The sequence below is a fragment of the Physeter macrocephalus genome, chromosome 8 (assembly GCF_002837175.3).
Source record: "Physeter macrocephalus isolate SW-GA chromosome 8, ASM283717v5, whole genome shotgun sequence".
NCBI lineage: Eukaryota > Metazoa > Chordata > Mammalia > Artiodactyla > Physeteridae > Physeter > Physeter macrocephalus.
In genome coordinates, this window is record NC_041221.1 from 116,505,779 (window position 1) to 116,521,601 (window position 15,823).

General features: G+C 36.9%; 2 protein-coding genes across 7 annotated transcripts in view; one reads left to right on the top strand and one right to left on the bottom strand.

The window, feature by feature from the left end:
- DTWD2 (DTW domain containing 2) overlaps window positions 1-6,731 on the bottom strand; it is a 211,192-nt gene extending 204,461 nt beyond the window's left edge. Inside the window, exons 1-2 of the mRNA XM_024127449.3 lie at window positions 6,597-6,731; window positions 2,317-2,454 (exon numbers count right to left, since the gene is read on the bottom strand). Of these exons, the coding sequence (XP_023983217.1) occupies window positions 2,317-2,318 (2 nt within the window). The 5' untranslated portion in view covers window positions 2,319-2,454; window positions 6,597-6,731. The remainder of the gene's footprint in view (window positions 1-2,316; window positions 2,455-6,596) is intronic.
- Window positions 6,732-7,193: 462 nt separating this feature from the next.
- Window positions 7,194-15,823, top strand: part of DMXL1 (Dmx like 1) — a 132,524-nt gene continuing 123,894 nt past the window's right edge. For 2 of the 6 annotated variants that reach the window (XM_028493154.2, XM_028493155.2), the window contains exon 1: window positions 7,221-7,429. In XM_028493154.2, the coding sequence (XP_028348955.1) occupies window positions 7,343-7,429 (87 nt within the window). In that variant the 5' untranslated portion in view covers window positions 7,221-7,342. Of the gene's footprint in view, window positions 7,430-15,823 lie in introns of all 6 variants that reach the window. The other 4 variants (XM_024131998.3, XM_024132033.3, XM_028493157.2 and 1 more) reach the window with 3 other exon arrangements.

Consider the following 15,823-nt stretch of genomic DNA (forward strand, 5'->3'; position numbering starts at 1 on the left):
TAAATTCTGAGGGGCATGATTGCTGGATCGTATGGTAAGGGTACATTTAGTTTTGTCAGAAACTGCCAAACTATCTTCCAATGTGACCGTACAATTTTGTATTCTCAGCAGCAATGCATGAGAGTTCCTGTTGCTCCACATCCTCTACAGCATTTGGTGTTGCCAGTGTTCCAGATTTTGGCCATTCTAATAGATATGTAGTAGTATCTCATTGTTGTTTTATTCTGCATTCCCTCATGACATATGATGTGGAGCATTTTTCACATGCTTATTTGACATCTATATATCTTCTTTGGTGAGGTGTCTCTCAAGGTCTTTGGCCCGTTTTTCAATCAGGCTGTTTGTTTTCTTATTGTTGAGGTTTTTTTTTTTGTAGTACGCGGGCCTCTCACTGCTGTGGCCTCTCCTGTTGCGGAGCACAGGCTCCGGACGCGCAGGCCCAGCGGCCATGGCTCACGGGCCCAGCCGCTCCGCGGCATGTGGGATCTTCCCGGACCGGGGCACGAACCCGCGTCCCCTGCATCGGCGGCGGATTCTCAACCACTGCGCCACCAGGGAAGGCCCATATTGTTGAGTTTTAAGAGTTCTTTGTGTATTTGTGATAACAATCGTTTATTAGAAGTATCTTTTGCAAATATTTTTTTCCCAGTCTGTGATTTGTTTTCTCATTCTTCTGACATTGTCTTTCACAGACCAGAAGTTTTTAATTTTACTGAAATTCAGCTTATCCATTGTTTCTTTCATGGATCATGGCTTTGGTATTGTATCTAAGAAGTCGTCATCAATCCAAAGGTCATCTAGATTTCTCCTATGTTATCTGCTAGGAGTTTTATAGTTTTGTGTTTTAATTTTGGGTCTGTGATCCATTTTGAGTTAGATTTTATGAAGGGTGTAAGGTCTGTGTCTAGACTAATTTTTTTGCACATAGTTGTCCAGTTTTTCCAGCACCATATTTGCTCCATTGTATTGCCTTTGCTCCTTTGTCAAAGATCAGTTGACTATAGATCAGGGTCTATTTCTGCATTCTCTGTTCTGTTCCAGTGATCTATTTGTCTATTCTTTCCCCAAAACCACACTGTCTTGATTACTGTAGCTGTACAGTAAGTCTTGAAATCAGATAGCATCAGTCCTTCAGCTTTGTTTTTCTCCTTCAATATTGTTTTGGCTATTCTGGGTATTTTGCCTCCCATAAAAATTTAGAGTCAATTTGTCAATATCCACAGAATAACTTGCTGGGATTTTGATTAGAATAATCCCTCCACTTCATTACTGTACCAGAGCCCAATGCTCTCAAGTTGCTCCCAGCTAAACAAAACTGCCTGCTGCTGTCTTCCACATGGCCTTCTCCTTTGCCTTTCAAAATTACATCTCTTGACTTCTGCTTCCCCCTTAATGAAAACTCCAGTAGGTGTTAGAGGACCCACAATCTGATGCATGTGACTTATTGGTAGTTCCAAAACATTCCAAGACGTATTTGCCTTTAACCAAGTGAATACCTATAATTGTCTGTGTATCAGGGAGTTTTCTGGTTGGAGATGTTTATTTTACCATTTAATAAAAGCTGCCCTTTATAGTCTGGGTGTGGGTCAAGGTAAGGAGGTGAGCTTTCCTTCCATCTCGAGGAAGGAGGAGAAAACTGTTTTGGGAAGATGGTTCTTTTTACCACTTGGATCACTGAAGACTCAACTTAAAAAAGTCCTATATCTTCTCATCTTGCCAGCTAGGGAGTAAATAGTAGGCCCAGACTGAATTCGCTTTGGGATTCAGGGGGCTTTGGAGAACACTTAAAGGGCCTTTGCAGCTCAGGAGATCTGAGTTCAAATCTTTAGGTGGCAATATGACCTTGGACAAGTTATTTAATTTCTTTGAGTTTAGGTTTCTTCATTTGTAAAACAGAGATATTACCCTTAGAGTGTTGTTGAGATTTAAATGAGATAAATAAAATACCTATTACAGTGCAGAGCAGGTGTTTAATAAACACTACCTTTTATAAATAATTGCCCTTTAATTGTTTATGGGTGGAAAACCCTCCAGTTGAGCAAGTGAGGGTGAGCCAATAGTATTTAATGGCCAATAGTATTTAATCTTCAAATATTAGAGGTATTGGAATTAATTTTTCTATAGTAACAGTATTATAAATAATGGCTAGGGTCCTATAACATTGCTCAAATATCTATTTAACCTATAATATTCCTGATGGAGTTTTCTATAGTAAGGTTGCTGTTGGCAATACAGTCAGGTTTCTGGGGCAGCCAATATCTTAGATGCTCAGAGACCCTCATTATTTTTGTGAGGTAATGAGTTCAGAATGCTTACATGAAATTCCAGCAACATAGTCCCCCTGATTCAGCCTTTGTTATAGGAACTGGAACTCTTTTCTTCTGACCTCCCTCATCTGTTGGGTGTTGGCTGTGGGGATGGAAGCCCCTCTTGGTGGGTCCCTTGGCTCAGGCCCTAGGAGGAAAGGGATTTATATTAATGAGTTTAGGATGGCAGGGAAGAGGGTAATGACAGGGATGTCAGTAAATAAGCTAGTGAGAAAGAGGCATGATTACTTCTCCATCTGAGCTGACTTCCTATATGCTCCTCCCTCCCACAAAAAAAATCTCAGAGTTTAGCCTGTTTGCTTTTCCTTACACTGTAACCACCCCTCAAGTCTGATAAAAGTCCCCTTTCCCTTTAAGACCAGCACCGAAGCAAGCATATCTCTTTGTCCTGCCAGTCCCCAAAACCACAGTACTTTGGTTTTCTAAGAGATTTTGCTGCTAGCAATAAGGCAAAATAAGGCAAAATTTTATTTAAAAAAAGACTTCCTTTTTCAGACCCATCCTTCCTCTTTTATTTCTTAGAAATAAAGCTGAAGAATAAAACTAAAGAAACTACAGGGAAAAAAAGAATGAAAGAAACTAAAGGGAAAAACCACAAAGGCACATAGCCTTTAAGCATTCAAAGGACAGAATAACAAAATTCAATTACAGTTCAGGGAATAGTTAGATTCAAGAATTCCCCTGGACTTTTTGTGTTAGGAGGTGGACTTGTGGCCTTTGGGCAGAGGGGACAGGGAAGGGAGGATGAAAGGCATAATTTACCTCCATCTCTTCCATTTCTTTATCTTACTAATTTTGCTACAAGGTCAGAGTTATGCTCAAGTTGCATAAGAAGTCAGGACTGGACTTAGGATTGAATAGAACCTTGTTAAGGGGAGGTGAGTGACATTACAGGGTGATCTATGAAGAGCAGCAGTTTGAAAGTAAAGGGATTGTCTATGGCCACTTCTCCAAGGTAGTTCTTCAGGGACTCTTTTTATATATATGTAAGTCAGGTCCTGTCTATATTCAGGATTCAACTATTAGTGAGGATCTACTCTGTGCTATGATAAATATTGGGGAATCAGGGATACAATAGATGTATTTAAAGATGCTTGTGTAATCATCAACATGAAATGTTTTACTAATTAAGCTGAGTGGTCATGCAGTACAACAACCAGTCTGCACAGCAAAAACTATTTCATAGATCATAGAGCAGTAGAGGATCCTTCCTATACATTAGGGCTCGACAAACTTTTTCTCTAACGGGCCACACAGTAAATATTTTGTTTTGCAGGATATATAGTCTCTGTTGAAACTACTCAACTCTGCAGTTGTAGTGTGAAAGCAGCCATAGACAATATCTAAATGCCTATGCATTGCTGTGTTCCAATAAATTTTACTAATGGATGTGGGAAATTCATATAATTTTCATGTATCATGAGCTATTTTTCTTCTATTGATTTTTTTCAACCATTTAAAAATGTAAAAAGCATTCTCACCTCAAGGACTATATAAAACCAGACAGCAGGTCGTAGTTGCAGTGAAATAAATAGATATAGTAAAAGGATTTAGTTGTTTCATTGAAACAGTTCATCTGCTAAACATCAAAGATAGGTTGTTGAATGGGCATTTTTTTCTGAATAAGAGTAAAAGGAATGTCCTCACTTTTCATTAGTTGTTGTACTGTAGTCCCATAGTTTTGGATACAGACTGGGATGGCCTCAGAACATTTGTGGCATCTCAAGCATCACTGGAAAATTTGATTTGGACTGAGGTTTGACACTATATGGAAAACTTTAGAAAGAATAAGTATATGTCAAAAGGTTAAATTTAATAATAATAATAATAATGAGTAGCTAACATCTATTGAATTCTATGTGCTAAACACTGTGCTCATTTAATCTTCATGATAATTGTATGAAGAAAGGCTATTACTATCCCCACTTTATAGATAAGGAAAGTAAAGCACGAAGAGATTAAGCAACTTGTCTAAATGATTGATTAGGCCAGGAGTCAAACTCTGTTTATTTCAAGGATGAAGGAATTTAATAAAAACTAACAGATGTTTGTATGGAAATATGTTAATATAAATGTTCAGACATTACATGAAATTTCTAAAAATCTTATATGTTCTGGTATAATGTTATAAGTCATAATTCTAGTTATTACTTAAAAATGTATATCTCAGAAATAACTAAATTTCCTTGTCAATTGCATTAATATGAACTTTCATCAAATCTTTAACCGTGGTCATTTTTAAGTCTTTTGTCATTTACAGACAGTTCTGGGTGTACTCTGATGCTTTTGCAAAAATGTTCCTATAAAAGGGTTTCATCTTCAAGGAATTCATGGAAAAGACTCTGACAAGTACAGGTTTCTGGTAACTGACTATATTGCTGAACTGAATGAATAAGCATTTTCAGAACTCTAATGGAAAACTGATGAATTCATAAAAGTGCTAACAAAAGATCAAGATTAAAAAAATTAATTACATGGGACTGAGTGAACTGATGAGGATGATTATAATTTTTGTGACTTTCTGTTTAATAAAAAAAAAACCTAACAGATGATTATCAGGAATAAAAATGCCAAGCAAAATGTGTTGATAATCAGGTTAAACTTGTTAATTTTACAGATGAGGAAAACAAAGTTTACGAGACATTTTTCCATGGTCACACAGCAAATGACAGATCAGGAGTAGATCTCAGATTTTCCAACTACCAGGTCCCTTAGTTTCTTTTATTCTGCTAAACAGTATGCCCTTCAAAACCAAAAGATAGGCAGAATAGAATGAGTAAACATGTTAAACTTTGGGCTACACACAGAATTTATGTGGAATATAGAATTTATGTGGAATATAGAAAAATCTTGATTTATGATCTAAAATATAAAATTAACTTAAAGTCATTTAAAATAAAATCTGAATTAATAATTAAAACACAAATTAAACTGTAAGTATGTTAGACCTCAATAAAATAGGTTTTTTTTTTAAGACAAGTTAAGTTTTAAATCTCTCATTTTTATGAGACTGGGATAAATAATGAAATTCATTTACATCTTTCAAATTCAAAAAAGGGAGATGGCTCTTAAATTTATTTTTTATAAGTTTTTATTATAGTTGATTTACAATGTTGCATTAGTTCCTGCTGTACAGCAAGGTGTATCTGTTATACATATACATATATCCACTAATTTTTAGATTTTCTTAAACTTATTTTGTAAGTAACTTTTTTTTTTTTTTTTTTTTTTTTTTTTTTTTTGCGGTACGCGGGCCTCTCACTGTTGTGGCCTCTCCCGTTGCGGATCACAGGCTCCGGACGCGCAGGCTCAGCGGCCATGGCTCACGGCAGGCTCAGCGGCCATGGCTCACGGGCCCAGCCGCTCCGTGGCATGCGGGATCTTCCCGGACCGGGGCATGAACCCGTGTGTCCTCTGCATCGGCAGGCGGACTCCCGACCACTGCGCCACCAGGGGAGCCCAGTAACTTTTTTTTTATTGCTAAACGAAGTATATGTACACTGCAAAAAACTTAGGGAAAGCAAAGGGAAATAAAATTAACAGTACTCCTCGATCCAAGTAATAGTGTGAACTTTTGGGGGGGTTGTTTTGTTTTTTTGCTTTTCACCACAAGAAAGGGTATAAAATCAAAATCAGTTCAGCAATTTTTTTAAAAAACTACTTTTTTTTTGGTGGGGAGTTCCTATTTACATTCACTCATTTAACATTTTCTGAACACCTAGGTTGGAAAGGGCACTGTGCTAGACACTTGGGATACAGGACAGTTTGTCCCTAAGAGGGTACCTGGGAGTAGACATAAACAGATGTTTATTAATAATAATACAAAACTTGTGTTAAAATACAATTAGGGTTGAATCTCACAGTTGAGATTGTGACACTAAACATTCTGGAATTCTTAGGTTTTTCCAAAACAGCTCAACGCAGGGCTGGTGCAGTACTGTTATCAGCACTGCTTCAAAACGAATGTTAAGTTAAACAATGGTGAAAACTCTTCATTTTAGTACTTGTCAAATGTTTAAACGTTTCAAAATTTTCCTTTTTAGCGAACTGGAAACGCGCGTCCGGCCGCGGTAACAGAGACACTGCAGGGTTCACATTCACTTGGAGTATTCGCGGGACGCCTAGGGGAGCGGTGCTTGTTGGGACTTGTAGTCTCTACCAGGACCGAAGACACCGCAACTGCATTTATAATGCACTTCTCCCTTTTAAGCTTTCTGGCCCAACAGTCAGATTAAGCCCTAACCTAAAGCATAATTTGACAACCCTTACCTCTTCCAAGGATCTTTATGTTTTTACTTGGTTCTTTACGTTCAACATTCAAACGCACACCGTCCCTCACGAGCCTCAAAGAGATTGGTCTGTCCTCAGCAGTGGGCGGAGCCTTAGGTGGACTGGATCTCTGGATTGGCCAACATCTCACTCGAAGAGGCGTTTTCCACTTGCCGTTCCGTACACTGTGGTAAAAAAGTAAATCCTTTACCGCAGTGTTCCTTTTCTCCACGAAAATCTCGCGATATTTCCGCCAAAGGGACCTAGCGACGCGTAGAGAGCCGCCGAGGCCAGTGGGGGTGGCAGGCATCGGAGCAGGGAAGAGCCAGGTCAGGGGGGCGAGGACGAGCGGGTGCTGCTTGCGGCACTTGGGTTCGGTCCGGGCCAGCCACCCAGAACCCAGAGGAAGTGTTGTGGACGGCGTGTTCCTCCTGGCCGGTGAGTCGGCCCGGGGTCGCGGCCGCTGGGTCGACCCCCAGTTTCACCTGGGCCCGCGCGGGTTGTGACAGGTGCGCGGACGAGCGCGGCGGCCGCCCGCTCTCCGGTCCGCCCCCTCCGGTCCTCGCCCGCGGGGGCTCGGGATGAGCTGCGGGCCGCAGCTGAGCGGCTCCCGCTCCCGGCGCCTGTCGCTGCCGCCGTCTCCTCCCAAGAGCGGCCGCCGCCCGTGAGGGAAAGAGGGAGGGAAGCAGCCGCTGGCCCCAGGCATGAGCCGGACGCGACATCCGTTGCTGGATTAAGGCGCCGACATGAACCTGCACCAGGTGCTGACCGGGGCTGTGAACCCCGGCGACCACTGCTTCTCCGTGGGCAGCGTTGGCGACCAGCGCTTCACGGTGAGTGAGGGAGGCTCCCGCGTCGCCCGTGGCGAGTCCGCGCCCCTTAGTCAGCCGGGCTCGGCCCAGAGTGACGGGCAGAGGCCAAGAAAGCCTCGTCGCCCTCTCGGGGCGTCCCCTACGGAGGTCCCAGCTCCTTAGGGCCGGCGGACCTGGCCTTTGAGAACGAAGGAGGCAATAACGCTTCGGTCATTGAGTTAATGTACAGAGGCTAAACTCGGAAGTTAGAATGTTTTGTAGGATTTTTAAAGTTTTTAATCTGACGTTCTTGGGTTGGGGAGGTTTACTAAAGCCGTTTATCCGAGAATCGTTGGTGTGTAATATGTGTGTGGGCTTTTTATTGTCCCACTCCATAGGCTGTAATTGTCAAGTTGAGGAATAGTTGGGATTGGTTTCATTTCTTCCTTTAAGTTTAGGTCAAGTGTCTTTGTAGTTAAAAAGAGTGGGTGTCTTAAAAACAGGTAGCTGTCAACAACAAGCGCTGAGTGAAAACAGTGCTTTTCACTTATTTTTCTTTAAATTCACTGGGAATAACTTTGAAAAGAAAAAACTTTTTCGTAAATGGTTCACTCCTGCCATCCTTTGAATTCCATATGTAACAGTTTAGTAGTCCTGGGAGGCTTATATTTATTTTAGATTGTTCACATTAATTACTAAAAGTTGCATTACTGTTTCTCAGTAAAACTTATCTTTGGTGTGTAGTGGTAATTCCAGGTTAAAGTTTAAATGAAAGTGTCTTTTCATTTGTTTTCCCCAGATAGTGAAAGGAAGAGGGCCCCAAACTTTTGCTACTTACCAGTATATTGACATTTTCTGCCTTAACTATAGCGTTTTTTTTAAAGAATTAAGTATAGTTTTTATAATAATTTCAAGCTATGTCAGTATTGCACATGATAGCCTGTATCTGAATATATGTATAGTGCTCATGATTTTTGCTACAACTTGAATAGCTATCACTTAGTTGTGATTAAAACTTAATTTTGCATAAAAAAGTGAAACAAAATAAACACCTTTAATAGATGCCTCAGGTTTTCTTCTTAAACGATTTTGACTTTTTTTGTTATCTTTATCAGTTGGAATAAATAATAGGAAAAAAAAGTAGTCATTATTTAACATGGTGTAGGCATTTAATACCTGAATTATGCTTTTAGATCGGTACCAACCAAGTACTTTGCTTTCGAATAGAGTCTGTACCTCCCCTGTAGAGTGACTCATACACACCTTAACTTGCACCTGACACTAGCAGTTTTAGAGATTCTAATTCTAAATGTTGACCTCGCCTCAATGCTCAAGGGGAGAGTGAACTCTGAGCGTCTCAGTGGGCAACCATAGTCTCCCTGCAGTTGAACATTGCTCACTGCTCTTGCTATTTAGAAAATAAAGATCATCCTAAGAAGATTTTGCTAGTGGGATATTATGGGATGGTAACATTACATTCTCTGCCATCACCTAAAATTATATGAGTGCTTCCTCCAATGTAAATTCTAACAACTTTTTCTGAGAAGGCATTCAGAATCTATGTAAGCAGTGGTGTGAACTTCAAAGTATATATAATATGATGGCCTATTTATACACCTAGATGATCCTTCTAAGTGTATATAAAATCTTGGTGAATGCTTCTGTTATTTTAAAGGAGAGATGAGTTAATGTGCCAAAGATAAGACTATCCTACGCGGTCATGTAGCTTGTTGCACAGTTCTACTGAATTTTAAAGTCTGTTTCCGTAGACCAGGCTTTAATCATCTCCCACCAAGCCTACTGCAGATTTCTTCCAGATCTTAGGAATCAGTCCAGTAAATAAGGTAAAAATAAACACTTTGTTGTTATTTAGTATAAAGAGATCCCAGGTCTCTATAATTTTGGTGGTAGTTTATTAACAATCATCTTTTTTCCTTTGCGGCTAATCCATCCCTGACTCTGTAACATTAAATTGATAGTTCCGTTATAAACCAGGTTTCTTGCCCTCAGTCTACTGGACACTATACATCTTAAATTTATCTCTCTTGAAATTACTGTCTTTGCTAAAATGTAGAATCTGTTGTTTACTCCTTGAATTTTGTTTTTAACCTCTTTTGATTTTGGCTTCTTTTTCTTTTCATAGAAAGAGCAAACATTAATGGTAGATGGTACGTGCAGACTAAAAAACTCTCTCCAAATTCCAGTTTTACTTGAGCTAGGGACGTGAAATCTTCCTCTTGCAGGCCCACTTGAAGAATTACTTTGTTTCTCCTGTTACATTATGCCTTCTCTAAAGACAGACTTTACATTCGTAATTCATCTGTTTGCATGTTTGCAGATAACTTATTTGTTCTTGTTTTGAAAGATTACAAGAGATGAGATCCTGTTTTCTGAATACAGTCTGACAGGTTTTAAATTGAAATGAAATTGAGTGCCATTTCTCATGGATTCTTGATTTTAAAATATGAAATTACTAATATAGTTAGTATATGTAAGTGTTAGATACTTTTTTACTACTTAAACTGGCGTCAATTTTGATTTTTCTCTTAATAAGAAAGCTTCTAGTAGGCAGTGACCTTTTCTCTTATACTTTCAAAGCACTTTATTTGCACTTTCATTATATTAGTGACCTGTCTTGCCTTGTGTATGTCTTCCACAGTTTCATTGTGAGTGCCTGGAACACTGATTGAAGTACTGGTGTCACCTAATAGTAGAGTCATTACCTGAATTTGATTTCCAACCTAGTCCTTATAGTTAGTTATGTATCCGTGGGCAAGTTCTTTTACATTCTTTGAATTTCTTTTCTTCTTATCTGTAAAGTGGGGCTAAAGAAGAACTTATTCATAGGGTTGTTACATGAAAAAGTGCTAAGTTCATTGCGTGGTACCTGTAAAACCCTTAAAATTGTCAGTTATTATAAAGGCTAAACTCATTATAATGCATAGCACATAAAAAGTGCTTGATAAATACTGGTTGAATTGATAACTAATAGATAAAGAAGGGTTATTGCTATATAATTTAAAATTGTGTTTTTAAAAAAATATTTTTAATAATTTAGATTTGAGTCCAAATAAAATACTTCAATTAAAGTTTAAAAAATTTTTTCCAAAGTCATTTATTACGCATTTTGCCATAAATGTCAGGTGAGTAACCAGGAGAGATTTCAGATATCTGAAGCAAAAATTCTTTAATTTTTCTTTATTTACATGAATTTTTCTCACTCCCTTTCCCTTGTTAATTTCATACTGTCTTTAGAGTGAAAGTATATGAGCAACCTGGTCCTGATCTGTTGACAACTTTTATTTTTAGAATAAAAATTTTATTTGTAAAAGACAAATAATAAGTTAAAAACAGGCATAGTTAGTTAGAATCTGGATTTTCTAATATTTCTGTGCATGCTAGTGACATGTGCTTTAATATACAATAGATTATCCATACTTAGTGTTGAAATTGTGTTTTTACTGAAATGGAAAGGAAGATAATTTCCAAGAGACAGATTGTGTTAATATTTAGGACTTGCTGTCTCTAGTTTGGAATTTAAATGCCTTTGCTATACGAGGGATAACAAACATGTAATAACTCCAGACTCTCTTTTGTATTAGACAATTCTGTGTTCCCAGCCAAGGGGACCCAGATTAGAAGTCAAAAGGCTGACTGCAGCTATCTGGGTGTTGGTAGAGAAATGGAGGCTGAATTAGCATTCTCCTTCTTTCTGTAATAGTAAGCATCCTTTAGTTTAACTTTTTGTTTTGTTCACTGTAGGGAAACCTTTATAGGAGGTTATTTTTTTGGAGAAGCACGTTAATGTTTGTGGATGGAGAGATACAGGAGGGGGAAGTTTGATACTGTTTGTATCTGGAGAAAGAATGATTTTTGTGGTGCTCATATGCTATTACGAGTACAAATTGGACTTCTTTTTAAATATTTAGCCTATTTTAAAATTTTATGTTTTAAATAGTATTAAGGTACCTTTAAAATTATTGAAGTAATACGAATTCTTAATGTTATGTTTAAAAAAATGAGAATAATGTTAATTACAACATGCCAAACATAACTTATTTAACCAGGAAGTATACCAGGAAGAAATTCTTTGGGATATTTACCTGGTGTGGTTGGTTAAAACAAAACAGTGAAAACAGGAAATCTAAGTGTTGTACAGAAATCACAGGATTTCCAAATTAGAATGCTGACTCTTGCAGCCTTGGGTAATTTTTGAATATTTGAGAAGGTTGTCTGCCAAATTTAAAGTTAAAAATCATGTTTCAATTGTATGCTTGAAAGCACACATATGAACTCAGTTCTTTCTTTGCACCTTGTTTAGTCTCAAAGTTAGTAAACCCAATATTACATATGACTAATAAAAGGTTTTCATTTCTCAGTTTAATTTTCATTGCTTAGTAATAGGTTATTCTGATTACAGATCTTTTGACAGAAGCAGCTAGTGTACCAATTACAATATATACATATTAATTTTGAAGCTTAGGTAGTGTGGCAATTTATTTGATAAACCAGTGCTGTTCTTATTGTTTTGATAATAATAGGGCACCTTGAAATGAATTTTTCGGAACAATTTATTTTGGAAAAAATCTATAAAAGTAGTTTTAGATTTTGGTTTAGAATGTTATGTATAGTATTACATCTTAGGTTTTTATTTAAAACCAGGTAGATGGCTTATTTTTATTTAAGAATTTAGTAAAGGTGGATTATTTTAAAATCACACACAGCCCATTTTATTTGTTTATTTTTTTCTTCTTTATTTTGTTTATGTTTGAATTACATTGATTGACTTTTAAAATTGAAGTACAGTTGATTCATAATACTGTGTTGGTTTCAGGTGTCCAGCAAAGTGATTTGGAGATGTGTGTGTGTGTGTGTGTGTGTGTGTGTGTGTGTGTGTGTGTATAGACACACACATATATATGATTATTTTTTATTATAGGTTATTACAAGAATATTGTTCCCTATCTGTTTTATGTATAGTAGTTTGTATCTGTTAATTCCATACTCCTAATTTATCACTTGCTCCCCTCCTTTTTCCCTTTGGTAATCATAAGCTTGTTTTCTATGTCTGTGAGTCTGTTTCTGTTTTATACATGGATTCATTTGTATTATTTTTTAGATTACACATATAAGTAATATCATACAATATTTGCCTTTCTATGACTTCACTTAGTATAATATTCTCTAGGTCCATTCATGTCACTGCAAATGGCAATATTTCATTCTTTTTTATGTCTGAGTAATATTCCATTGTATATATGTACCACATCTTCTTTATCCATTCATCTTTTGATGGACACTTAGGTTGTTTCCATGTCTTGGCTGTTGTAAATAGTGCTGCTATGAACTTTGGGTGCAGAGCCCATTTTGAATTATAGTTTGTTTTCCTGGTTTGGTTTGGTGTACTTCCATGTTTATTAACTCATCATGTTGTATAAACTCTAGAGATTGAATTAATTTTAATAATCTATTAAAAAAAAATCCATAAGAAGATATGTTTATTTCAAGTGATTTTTGCATGATATCCAGTTTGGATTTTCTGTACAAATTCATCTCTTTATTTTTTCCCCCCAAGCTTTATTGACATACAGTTTACATGAACATTGTGTAAGTTTAAGGTGTGCAATGTGATGATTTGATACACATATATAGTGTGAAATCTTTACCACAATAAGGTGAGTTAACTCACATAATTACCATTTTGTTGTTGTTATGATGAGAACATTAAAGCTTTATTCTCATAGCAACTTGCAATTGTACAATACAATATTGTTAACTATAGTCACCATGACGTACATTAGATTCCTGGAACTTACTCATCTTATAACTGAAAGTTTGTATCCTTTGACCAACATCTCCCATTTCCTCCATCCATAGCCCCTGGCAACCACCATTCTATTCTGTTAGTACAGTGTTTCTATTAATTAGTACAATGTTTTTAGATTCCACATATAAGTGGAATACATATGTACATTATTTGTCTTTCTCTGTCTGACTTAGCATAATGCCTGCAAGGTTGTCACAAGTGGCAGAATTTTCTTCTTTTTTATGACTGAATAATATTCTTTTGTGTGTGTGTGTGTGCGTGTGCGTGTGTGTGTGTGTGTGTGTGTGAAACATATTTTCTTTATCCATTCATTCACTGGTGGACACTCAGGTTGTTTCCATATCTTGGCTATTGTGAACAATGCTGAAATGAATATGGGAGTGCAGATATCTCTTACAGTGATTTTATCATCTTTGGATATAATCCTAGAAGTTGGATTGGTGGAATATATGGTAGTTCTGCTTTTAATTTTTTCAGGACTCTTCCATACTGTTTTTTACAGTGGCTGTGCCAATCTACATTCACACCAAGAGTGCACAAAGATTCCCTTTCTTCACATCTTCACCAACACTTACTTTTATCTTTTTGTTGATAGCATCCTAATGGGTATGAAGTGATATCTCATCCAGTTTTGATTGGCATTTCCCTGATGAGTAGTGATGTTGAACATCTTTTCATGTACCTGTTGGCCATTTGTACGTCTTCTTTGGAAAAATGTCTGAGTCTTCTGCCCATTTTTAATTGGATTGTTCATTTCTGGTATTGAGTTATATGAGTTCCTTATATATTTTAGATATTAACTTTTTATCAGATAAGGTTTGCAAATATTTTCTCCCATTTTTAGGTTGCCTTTTCATTTTGTTGGTGGTTTCTTTCGCTGTGCCGAAGCTTTTCAGTTTAATGTAGTCTCACTTATTTATTACTGCTTTTGTTGCTTGTGCTTTTGGTGTCCAAAAGTCATCACTAATTGTCAGGGGCCTTTTTCCCTATGTTTTCTTCTAGGAGTTTTGTGGTTTCAGGTTTTAGGTTTAAGTTTTTAATCCATTTTTGAGTTGATTTCTGTGTGTGATGTAAGACAAGAGTCCAATTTTATTCTTTTGTATGTGGATGTACAGTTTTCCCAGCATCAATTTATTGAAGAAACTCTCTTTTCTCTGTTGTATATTCTTGGCACCTTTGTCAAAGATTAGTTGACCATGTATGTGTGGGTTATGTCTGGGCTCATGATTCTGTTCCTTTGGCCTATGTGTCTGTTTTTATGCCAATACCATACTGTTTTGATTTTTATAGCTTTGCATCATAGTTTGAAATAAGGAAATGTGATGGTTCCAGCTTAGTTTTTCCTTAAGATTGCTTTGGCTATTTGGGGTCTTCTGTGGTTCCATGTGAATTTTAGGAATTTTTTTTTTCCCGATGTGAAAAATGCCACTGGAATTTTGATAGAGATTACATTGAATCTATAGATGGTTTTGTGTAGTATGGACATTTCAACAGTATTCTTCCAGTCCAAGAACAGAAGATGTCTTTTCATTTATTTGAGTTGTCAGTTTTTTAAATCCATGTCTTATAGTTTTCTGTGTACAAGACTTTTCACCTTGGTTACATTTATTCTTAAGTATTTTATTCCTTTTGATGCTATTGTAAATTGGATTTTCTTAATTTCTTTTTCGAATAGTTTATTGTTAGCATATAGAAATGCAGTTGATTTTTGTATGTTGATTTTGTATTCTGCAATTTTGCTGAGTTCATTTATTAGTTCTAACAGTTTTTTGGTGTAGTCTTTAGGGTTTCTATATGTAATATCTTGTCTTCTGCAAACAGACAATTTTACATCTTCCTTTCTGATTCGAATGCCTTTTATTTCTTTTTCTTGCCTAATTGCTCTGGCTAGGCCTTCTGATATTATGTTGAACAGAATTGGTGGGAGTGTGTGCATCCTTATCTTTTTCCTGATCTTAGAGGAAAGTTTTTAGCTTTTTATCATTGAGTATATTAGCTATAAGCTTGTCATATAGGGCCTTTATGGAACCATCCTTGCATCCCAGGGGTAAATCCCACTTGATTATGGTGTAAGATCTTTTTAATGTGCTCTTGAAATCAGCTTGCTAGTATTTTGTTGAAGATTTTTGCATCTATATTCATCAGGGAAATTGGCCTGTAATTTTCTTTTCTCATAGTGCCTTGTGTAGCTTTGGTATCACGGTAATGTTGGCCTTGTTAAATGGCCTCTTCAGTTTTTTGGAAGGGTTTGAGAAGGATTGGTGTTAATTATTCTTTAAATGTTTGGTAGAATTCACTGGTAAAGCCAACTGGTCCTGGGCTTTTATTTGTTGGGAAGTTTTGATTACCTTATCAATTAGTGTATTATATTTTCTCAGTTTTCTAAAAGAGTAAATATTGCTAGTGATAAACTACACAAACTAAAGCTCTTGGGGAGGGGGAAGCTAGGGTGGTTATCCTCAGTATTTTCTTAAGTGTACAAAGGATTACTGAAACCAGAGAGTTTGAGAACCATTGCTTTATAGTATTCCATTGTATGATTATACTGCAGTTTTTTTTTTTTTAACTTTTTATTTTACATTGGAGGACAGTTGATTAACAATGTTGTG